At 23.3% G+C, this 11,756-nt stretch overlaps 1 protein-coding gene across 1 annotated transcript; it reads right to left on the minus strand.

Moving 5' to 3' along the window:
* Positions 1-4,585: 4,585 nt before the first annotated feature.
* Positions 4,586-5,347, minus strand: OCT59_011529 (uncharacterized protein; the record flags this gene model as incomplete). Its single annotated transcript, XM_066133799.1, has 7 exons — positions 4,586-4,621; positions 4,697-4,764; positions 4,830-4,865; positions 4,944-4,997; positions 5,065-5,133; positions 5,197-5,238; positions 5,314-5,347. The coding sequence occupies 7 exons, from the start codon at positions 5,345-5,347 to the stop codon at positions 4,586-4,588; spliced, it is 339 nt and encodes a 112-aa protein (XP_065989123.1).
* Positions 5,348-11,756: the final 6,409 nt, after the last annotated feature.

The following is an 11,756-nucleotide window of genomic DNA, read 5'->3' on the forward strand; positions in this document are numbered from 1 at the left end:
ATATATTAGTATTAAAAAACAGATGCTATTCTATTATTTGAATTTAAAAATAAATATATGAATTTAATTAAGTACTTTAAAATGTGGAATATTAAAAAATATGGAGATTTTATTTTTTTATAAGCATACAGTATGAATATACAGTATAAAAAAAGATATATCATTTTATTGTTTCAAAATATAAATGGATTAATGGAGTTTTTTTCTTTATATAAATCATGTTAAAATCACATCGCAAAATATCTTTTACAAAATAAATATAATTTCGTCCATATTATGTTTCTATATTTTCATATCAATTTTTATTATTTTTTTTTTGCCACTATTTTATTAATAGAAAATTTAAAAACAAATTTTTATAGTGATAAAAAAATTATTAAAAACACTAAATAAATAAAAAAATTACAATGATGGAAAAAAAATTGGCTTTGACTGAAAAAGGAATAATATTCATTTAAAAAAAATTTGTAATTACAAAAACTGAAAATAACTGGATAGCTGCATCATTCATTCCAAGAGGATGGGAATAGAAAAATTATTATTAATACAAACTAAGTTTTTTTGTAAAAAAAGTGATTAAAATTTTATTAACCGGAAAATTATATTAGCAATAAAGAATTGTGTATAATACCCGACCGCCAATCAAATAACATGGACAGATCATGTTACATACAGATGGTGGCCTAAATGATCCGGCCACTTTTCAAAATTAAAAAATTTTTATATGTTTTATAAAATGAAAATAAAAATTTAACATGTTCATTATGCCTTCCTTTATTGAATTTTACAAAAATTTAATAATTAATTCTATATCCATTCGCGAAAATAACAGCATTGACCCTCTGAGGCATACTATCAATTAATTTTCGATAATATTCAGGAGGGAGATCATCCCATGCAACCTTGACGTATACTTAACATTATCATCATATCTAATATTTTATTAAAATCAATACAAACTATTATATTTATATTTATCTTTATATTATTACCATATAACATGTTACAGGATTAATTCATTTTGATCATTAAATATAATATTTCTTTAATAAAACTAATAAACTCAAAACAAACCATAAAATTTATTATTTGATAAATATACAAAATACAAATCAACTTTTTAATATAAACCCTATTATATTACTTAAAATATATATAAATAATTACTGAATAATGCAATAATTATATTATAACTCACTAACAATACCAAATTACCCTAGTTGATATAGGTACAATTTTTTGCCGTATCGGTTGATCATTTTATTTGATCGTAAAATATAATAAAATAATTTGCAAACCATTAATAAATCATATAAATAAAATAATTTGCAAATAATAAATAAAATACAGTTTCTAAATAGTATTTTTAATTTAAAACTACTTTTTTATAATCATAATAATAAAAAAAAATAGTAGAAAATATTAATTTAATTTAATAATTAATAATATTTGGTTAAAAGAATACCAATTTTTTCCGTAGAAAATCAATCCATGTCAGATGACTCAGATCATTTAACAAAATAAAGATAATTTATAAATGATTAAATATTATTTATTTTTTAAAATAAAAAATGTCTAAAAAAACGCAACTTACCATAGCATATCACTAGAATTTTTATCATCCAAATTTAGCTTAATTTTCCCAAAATTGATTATACCATTTTAGTATTGGTGAAAATCATATTTACGACAACACATTTTATTTATTTATTTATTATTATCGTTCGGGTACATATGATCATAACATACTCTATTTTTAGATATTTTATTTATACTTTATAATATCATAATAAACCATTTATACTTTTTATAAGCTATTTATACTTTATATTATTAAAATAAGCTATTTATAAGTGTACATATAATAAAATTCGTATAAAATCATTTATTCACATTAAATGTAATACTACATTTCTGAAAAACATTCCCATGGAGAATTTTTTTAATGGTCTCATCATTTCCGTTAATTTCTTCATCATTTAATTCGTTTAAATCGTTTGAGTTGAGCTGCTGAAGTGGTGACCGTGATTCTAAAAAAAAAAAAATTTTTTATACCATAAGAATTATTAGTTCATAATTTAAATCTTACCTTTAAAAACTTCTAAGGCCGAAGAAAAAGAATTTGCAGTTTTGTCATTTGACAATAATGTATCTAATGAAAAGAAAAATAACAAATATATTGTATATACTTTAACATTAAAACCACAGGTGTCATTCTTTTCTTACCATTATAAATTAAAGAATTAATTTGTGATAATGTATTTTGCTGCAATATAGACCTGGGACGTTCATAATAAGCCAAAGAGTGAGGATTTTTATGCTGTGACACAGACATTACATCATTATCACTAATTCCTTCACTTTTTGAAATTTGAATAAAGGTTTTTCGTCCACTATGATTTGTGAACTTTCTTTTATCACAATCGATTTCAGTTATTGTTGCAATTTCTTTCATAAGTCCTTTTACCAATTTTTCTCCCATTTGAGCAGATTTGAACCAATAACCTGTAAACTCAACTATTTGAAATTAAAAGAAAGGTAAAAAAAATAATAAATTACTACATAATAAATAATTACCTTCATTATTGTTGCAAGGTTGCAAGTAAAATGCATCTTCACAAATTGGTGGTCTTTTACTAAAATAAAGCTCATAATCTTGAATAACAGCATTATCAGCAGGTATTGAAATTACTTCAGCTTTAGAATTAGATTCACTTAAAGATCTCTGATTACACTTAGATCTATAAAATGTAACATCAATACCACCATTCTTTCTTTTTTTAAATTGTTGTAACTTTAGATTATAGAGCTCTCCACCTCAAAGAGCTAATTCAAAAGCATTATGCCAAAATATGCGTCGTATAAGTCCTTTTGGTGAATCTGGTTGCATTGTGGGATGATTAATAATTTTCTTAATCTCTTCTTGAGTAAAAGCATCTGCACCATGTATTTCACCTAATCCCTGATCAGTTAAAAGTTTGATTTTGCCAGTAATTGCGTTATATAATTCAGAATATATATTTTTATTTGTAATTTCTTGTGGACGAATTTTAGAATATGTGTTGATATGTCATGCAATGGCAAATCTTGCTGATTTTATTGATTGTACTGAATATTCAGCTCCATTTTGCTGCTTACATGAAACAAAAAATGAAACAAGTTGGCGCTCTAACTCTTCTTTAGAATTCACATCATCTATTTTTCCAGTAATCCAATATCCTTACGAAAAGTTTCAAGTGCATTAATCCAAGTACTTGTAGAATTATGTGTAGCTTTGCCACGAGCTGCTGTTTGCATACTTTTTATTTCTTCTTCAGTAGGGGCCACATATGTGAAAGTTTTTTTATTCTAAAAAAAAATCTTTAATAAAATGCAAAAAAAAAAAAAAAAAAATATTAACTGAATGAATACAAATAAATAGTGAATACTACTTTTTTACTTTTATTTTGAGATTTTTGTGTGGTATTATTATAAAAATACTAAAGAGTCGGCAAGAGAAAAAAGCATAATTTTTCAATATAAACAGTAAAAAATCAAACTTTTAAATAAACTTTTTTAAGCTTTTAAATGTTATGATCAGTTCCAAACGATAATAATATTATTGTACAGGGAGCAATATCACTTATTTTATAGGTCAATGTATGATTGGTTACCAATTTTGCCACTGACGTGGCAAAATTAAAACCAATCATACATTGACCTATACTAAAATAAGTGATATTGCTCCTCCCCTATACAATAATATATAATTATTAACTAGTATTTTTTCACATTTTTTTAATACTTAATTTTTCTGCGATATCAATCATGAAAAAATATCACATGTATAATGTATTACACAAATAGAAAAAAATGATTACTAAATAACATGCAAATTTCTTTGAATTTGAAAGATCTTCCTTATCTTCCTGCTTAAAGATCTTTCCCGTACTTATTTTCCTATTGAAAGCAATCACTATACCCCGTGCTTTTAATTTCATATTCACTTTATGACTTACGAATAAATCACTTTAAGTTATAAAGCCATGTTTTTGTATAATACGCAAGGATAAAGATAAAGCCGAATGATATGTAGATTTTCTCTCGCCGTTCTCGCCGTAATATTATGTCCAATCTTAAACAATTATTTTATGAAGCGAATGCTACCAAAGGTATTGAAAATGTGTGTTCCAGAAATTTTTTTATGGCTGTGGTATCACGAATAAATTGTAATAAATTGTATAATTCTGTAATTTAAAAGCATTGTTTATTAATATTTATTGATTTTTTTTTTTTTTTTTTTTTTTTGAAAAAATAAATTTTATTGAATACTCGAATCTAAACTTTAGCTAAAACCTTAGAAATGTTAATTTTTTTCTTGTTATAATAGGAAACAACATTAAAAAATTTGAATAATTTAAATAGTATACAAATCAATATACGGTATTTATTCATTTAATAATTTGGGAATAAATTTATTAAAATTATTTAAATTACAAACTAAGAATTTTGTAAAACATTTACTACTCTAATCTCAGTGTTTAAATAATCCATGATAAATAAATATTAAGTGATAATTATTTAACATATAAAAAAAAAAATATTGTTAATTTGATTTATAAAAAGACAATTTAAAATCCATCTAAAGATAAAAAATAGATTAATTATTTTGCTTTATAAAGAAATTTATTTTTTCTACTTTATTTTAAGAGCTTACCATCGGAATTTCCAGTTCATCTTGTTCTTTTGAATGAAAGTTTGGATTATTATATACTTCGTCATCATCTGTAATAGATAAGTAATTAGAATTAAAATAGTATTAAAATTTATTATGTAAAATTTTCACCTACCATCAACATATTTTTGAGTTTTTTCTTTTTCGTCATCTAAATTTTAAATAAAAGTCGTGTTTAATAAATTAAATTGATATATATAGTAACTTTATTTGTTAGTAATTTACTCACTATTTGATTTAATTTGCAACTTTTTAAATAATTTAGATAATTTTTTATTACTATCTAAAAATTAAAATATAAATTTAATATATAAATCAATCTCGATTTGACAATAATTAAAATATATTACCTCTAAAAATAGTAATTACTTTTGATGATTTGCTACTATTCTGCTCATTTGATTTATTAAAGTCGTCAACTAAAAAAAAATTAATTAATCATTATATGAAAATTCAACGCTATAATGTTAATAAATACTTACTATTGTTAGGAATGTTAAAATCATACAATTTACTATGAAACGCTATTAGTAGTAAAATAAAGTAAATTATTTTAGTATCCAAATAAAATGGTAGAATTATTATTTATACAGTTATACCTTCTTGTTCTTCTATTATAATAAAAGACAACATTAATAATATATTTTAAAATAAATACATTCGCTAATAAAATATTATACACTTATTTATACCTTCTGTTGCATTTCTTGGTTCAGGTAGATTTCCAAAGTTGTGAATTTTACTTGTAAATAATCTGCTACTCGTATAATTTTCTTCTACTTTATTCATTTCTAAATTATCCATTTCTGATTTGAATAATTCATCTGACATATTTTGATAATATAAATTAATTTTTTGCATTTTTCTCCAAAGTGTATTATAATCAGGTCTTTTTAATGGATCAGCATCCCAACATTCTTTCATTAAATTTTTATATTCTAATGGAGTTTCTGGCACAATTTTTGGCCTTATACCGTTAATAATATTCATTACAATATCATTTTCATGTTCATAATTTATAAATGGTGTTTGTCCAGATGAAATTTCCCACATAAGAATTGCAATACTATAAATATCAGATGCAAAAGTATATTCTCTTCCAACAATAACTTCGGGTGCTATGTAAGGAAGATTTCCATATATACTTGTTGAACATTTATCAGCAGGTCCACAAAATCCAAGATCACTAATACACCAATTATTATTTAATACAGAATATAATATATTTCCAGAATGTAAATCTCTATGCACTGCTTTCTCTTTATGAATATAATAAAGTGCAACAGTTATTTTATTAATAATATACATTCTATCTTTCCATGTAAGTTGATTATGATTTTGTTGTAAATATTTTCTTAAATCTATATCCATTTCCATCATTACAAGCATATAATTTCCATTTGATGGATTTTGCGTTAAACCAAAACATCGAACAACCTCCGCCCATTTATTACTTATATTTAAATGTGATTTAGCCTAAAAGACAATAATTTGTAAAAATACTAGTGCTAATACAAAAATTACAACAATTTTATAAAATATAATTATACAAACCTCTTCAAACCAACTTTGATTTGCACTTTCAACATTTTCTAATTTTTTAAGCACTATAGCACGATTTCCAAGTCTCGTTAATTGTTTTTTTTCAGAATCCCATTCATTGTATCGTCCATCAATCCAACCTGCTGTATAAATTTCAGAAAATCCACCTTTTGTTAAATATTTAATATTTTCTAAATTACTATATGGGATCCATTCAACAATCATAAACGGATTAAGTGATTCCATTTGACATTTCTGTATTAAATTATCAATATCATCATTTCCAGATGTCCAATTTGAAAAATCTTCTTTTAAATAATTTCGAACACAATATTCACAATATAATGTGGCTAAACATTCTTGCTTACAATTTTCACAAACTCTTTTTGTACCATCATTATACATAACTTTATTTCGATCATAACTTTTAGTCATCCATCTTATTGCATAAGTTTTTTCATCATTTGTAAGAATTTTATCAGCAAGGACTGTTTGTTTTTCAAATTCAAATTGTTTGTGTATATCATTGTAAATATTAGTATCTAATAATGATGTTGCTCTATGAATTGTTGCATAAATTAATTCATATCGAAGAGTGGACATAATGTAATCAATAAGAAAGAAAGAATGAATGAATTTAAGTTCATTCACTTGATAAATTAGTAAAGTTGTTGATCAAAATTTCATGTTGTCCCACATAAATTTTGTGACCTTGAGGCGTAATATTTTACGCCTCATAACCAAAAAAAGAAAAATAGTATGATCAATAATTTACGTTTTTTTATTTTTTATTTTTATTTTTTATTTTTTTTCAGCGTATAAATTTGATTGTCATACTTAATTATTCTTATTAATTTAATTCAAATAATTTGATAAACAAAAATCAATGATTATTATTCAATAGACTATTTTTTTGTAGTATCTTACTTAAAAATCTAGTGTAATAGGTATGTCATGGGTTTTCATGTATACAATCCAAATTATTTATATGAAGACTATTCTAAAGTCTAAACGTCAGACATATTTTTTTATATAGATGAAGTTTAAAAAAATTTACAAAAAATAAAATAACAAAAAAAAAATACGAAATATATTAAATTATATTCCAAAAATTATACTTGGTTTTTTATGTTGTATTATTTTCATTTCTATTATTAAATTAAATTATTACAATAAATTTAGTAATAAAAAAAAAAATTCTATTTTGTAATAAATAGACTTAATATACAGTATAATTTTCCAGTAAGTCAAATTAAAAGGATTTATAAGATTTTTTAATATTCATCTAAAATCTTTTTATTTAATAAAATTCATTTTTTAAAAAATCTTTTTTTAACGAGAAAATTTTTTTATAGAGTCTATGGAAATTTTTTAATAAAATCCATTTGAATTTTTAGATATAGATTTTTGTTTATGAAACTGATGTGAGAGATTTTTTGAGAAATTTTTGCATTAAGTAATTGATGCATTCAGAAAAATTTACAAAAATTAATTTTATTGTTGAAAAAAAGGTATTTAATTTGAAAAATCTTAAAATATTAATAATTTTTGGTAAAATAGAAATCGACGGAATATATATAGTTTATGAATCGTAAAAATGGAGTTGAAATTTTTCATGTCAAAAAATTTTGGGACGGAACAAAGGTGGAAGAGCTCATGCTTCCACCCGGAAAACTATTAATGATACTCACCACTTAACTATGTTCCCTTTCCTTTGGTCATACCGATTCAAAATCTATGGACATAATGTTGACTATTTTGTATTCTTGATGTCATATAACAAACATTACACTTCGAAGCGGTGTTACGATCCCGTTCATCCGTCACTTGGATAGTCTTTAGTGATTGGTATTGTAAGATCTACGCTCGTGATAAATCACGTTGCCATCGCAGTCTTAATATAAATATAAAATTACAAGAAGTTAATATAATAATGCTCAGTTTAATAATATTCCAATAAGATAATTTCTAAAGTAATAATCATAATTTCTAATAAATTCTAATAATAGACCCCTTAACGTCCAAATTTTCTCCTTTTTATAATTTCTGTCGATCATTATTTTTCACTAAAATATTCAAAGTTCATAAAATTATTTCAATTTTTTCATTTTTAAACTTTTTCAATTTTGATTTTTCCACTTTTTGACTTTTCCTCACAAAATATCCTTTTCAAAAATGTTGTTTTTCGCTTTTCGTAAATATTAATTTTCCAAAATTTTCAATTTTCGATCTTCAAATCCTTTTCTTATTATAGTAATATTTCGATTCTAGTTCCCAATTAAAATAAAAGTGAACACAAGAATCGTTACAAATGTTACACTTGTAACATTACACAATTATAATACTATACTAATAAATTCACTAGGTGCTCACAGCATATACAGTAATGCCGGGATCTAAGGCATTTATTAATTACAAACCGCAGCAATTTATTTATTGTTGGTATATAACCTACGAATTTCGAAATGTTTTAAAGTGAACTAGGGAAGCATCAGGAATCAAGTTGGCACACTCTTCAATTAATTAAAAATTTTCAATAAATGTGTTATTTATAGTTGCGGAGTTTTGTTTGTGGAATGGTGCTTTTGTGTTTATTTTATGTAAATTTTGTATTGAGTTAAAGTGAAATTACATTTATTATCAAATCTTAATTTATATATATTATATTATTATTTCTATGATTCAACAATAATTTTTTTTTATTATTAAAAGATCATCTTTAACGTTGTAAGACCTAATCCTGTTAACAATACGTTTGCCACCTTAGGACTTAATAAAATAATACTTTATTAATAATATAAATAAATACAATATATGCTTGGTTTAACAATATTATATGTTTAATAAATATTTGTTTTAATGAATCTTCAAACTTGTATCCTTTTCAGAATATCAATATTTATTGCCTATTTATATTAATTTAAAATATACTCTCTTAAAGAAACCTCCTGCGCCCTCTATGTTTTGTTGCAAACCTAAAAATTTCAACTTCATCTTATTTTATGCTCAAATGAACTGCACATATTAGTACTTGCTATTTTTCATGTTTTTGATATTTTAAATTTTCCTTCATTTTTGATCTTCATAACTATAAGTACTAATCATAGTTCTCTGTCGTAATGATCTACAAATTAGTCACCTGTTTTCTTAATCACTTGACTTAATAATCTTCTAGTTTTACGGACGATGCATTTGTAACTTGATTCCTCATTGTGGACCAATTAATATACAATTTTAAACTACTAAAAATTTATACGCTAATTACAAATATAATGCTGCGCCTCTCAATTAAATAAATTCACTATGTGTACTACGGCATTACAACATATTTATTGCCGTTTTCAAAATGGTTGAAATTGATGTTGATCACATAACACAAAAAAATTCTTAAATATATGAGAAAATTTTTCGTTTCTTATAACTTAAGATCTAAATTTTTTATAGTACTAATATATATTTTTTATTTAAATAATTTAATTTGAAAGTTTATGAATTACCTCTAAAACATCATCATAAGGGGTTCTTTGCAAAGAGCAAATTTTCCCGTAAATCTGAGTACATTACCAGACGTAAAATCTGGAATCCATTTTGGAACTGAAGGATTTTTTGGGAAAAAAGTAATTACTTTTAGGTTCATTGTTGTATTCAGTTATCTTCTTTTTTCACAACAACAATAGCTTCTTTTACAATAAAATTATTACTATCACGTTCAACAACTGAGTGAATTACACAGATAAAGGTGAGCTTTGCTGGCATAGTATTTATTATTATTTTTTAATTAATAATTAAAAAAAAATGAAAATTTATTTATGGTAAATTTTTTATTAAAAAAGATATTTGTATAAGCGTTATTAATTAAAAATGAAATCACTATTTTTTTTATAATAAATAAATTTTATAAGGAAATATTTTGACATAATTATTTTATCATTATTTATCATACAAAAAAATTCTTATTAATTATTTATTGTTTTTTTTAAGAAAATATTATATATATATATATATTTTATTTTAGTAATAAAAAACGAAAGTGAATGGTAATTATTACTTTGCTATCAATTATTATATAATTATCATTATCATAATAATTACGTAATGATTATTTATGTCTATCATCATTTTATTACATATTATGTTGATCATTTTTTTTTTCATCAAATTGATTTTTTTTATCATCACTTTTTTTTCATATATATTAACCCATCATCCATAAAGAAGCTGACTGCGGATTCAATACTTGAAGCTTGAAGCTTGAAGCTAGAACTTAAGCTTAAACTTAAGCTTAAGCTTCAAGCTTAAGTATATGAATAAAAAATCTTGGAAAGGTCTAAACCATATTTGGCCTCAAACTAACCATATTTTGAATTTCATGGTTAGTACGATCATCAAATTAATTAAGAAAATAACCACAACTAAAATTAGACATATTACACAAGATTTTTGGCATTCTTTTCTTCAGGCTAATTAACTAATTATTAATTTATTTATTTATTTATTAATTATAATTATAAAAAAATATAATTGTTTAATTGTTTTTATTGTATTTTATATTTACTAATTACCAATTACTAATTAATAATCATAAATTAATTAAACAAATAGTAAAATTCACACGTACAGTATATAAACAACCTTTGTTCCTTTGTTCACAAAAGAAATGCAAAACAGATTATAAACATAAGATTTTACAACGGATTATAAAACAGAATATAAACAGATATAGAAATCAATATATAAATCAATATAGAAAACATATATAATATATATATATTATTTAATTTTTTATATATAAAAATGGCCAGTCATTAATTACCATAAAAGGAGATTTTTTTGAAAAAGGAAATCATTTATTACACCAAATGACCCAGCAATTTAGTAAACAACAATATGAAAAAATACATTTTTATAGTAACACAAAATTTTAACAGACCGTCCTTTATTATGGTATGTTAAACATAGATTTTATCAATAATAAACAAGGGAGTTGTTGATCAGTGAGATCATTTATTCAATAATGATTTAAATTATTTGATCTACACGTAGAATCTGGAACATTAATTTCAGGGCAATATGGAAGACACTAGAACGATTCATCAAAGATAATGGTATAGATATTAATGTTTTCAAAGTTAAAAGTCATTCAAATAATATGGCTGATGGTCTATGCAAGACAGCACATTTAGATGAAAGCGATAATAATAAAAGTAAAGTCAATATTAAGAATGACTATACGTGAGAATATTTAGTATTTTGGAGAAATATAACTATCAAGTCCAAGAGAATTTATGAAAATATTAATCAGTTAAAGTATAAAGCTGATTGGTTAGTGTTAAACGTTAGTAGATCATATAGGGTTAGTAATATTATGGATGTTTGAAATAGACTGAAAAGTGTCGATTAATATTATTATGAAGAGTTTCAGGATGATATTTCTAGTTTGAATAACAATCTTACTGCCTATATTTTAAAAAATTATTTAGAAATTTTACCGAAATTTACA

Source organism: Rhizophagus irregularis, chromosome 2 (assembly GCF_026210795.1).
Source record: "Rhizophagus irregularis chromosome 2, complete sequence".
NCBI lineage: Eukaryota > Fungi > Glomeromycota > Glomeromycetes > Glomerales > Glomeraceae > Rhizophagus > Rhizophagus irregularis.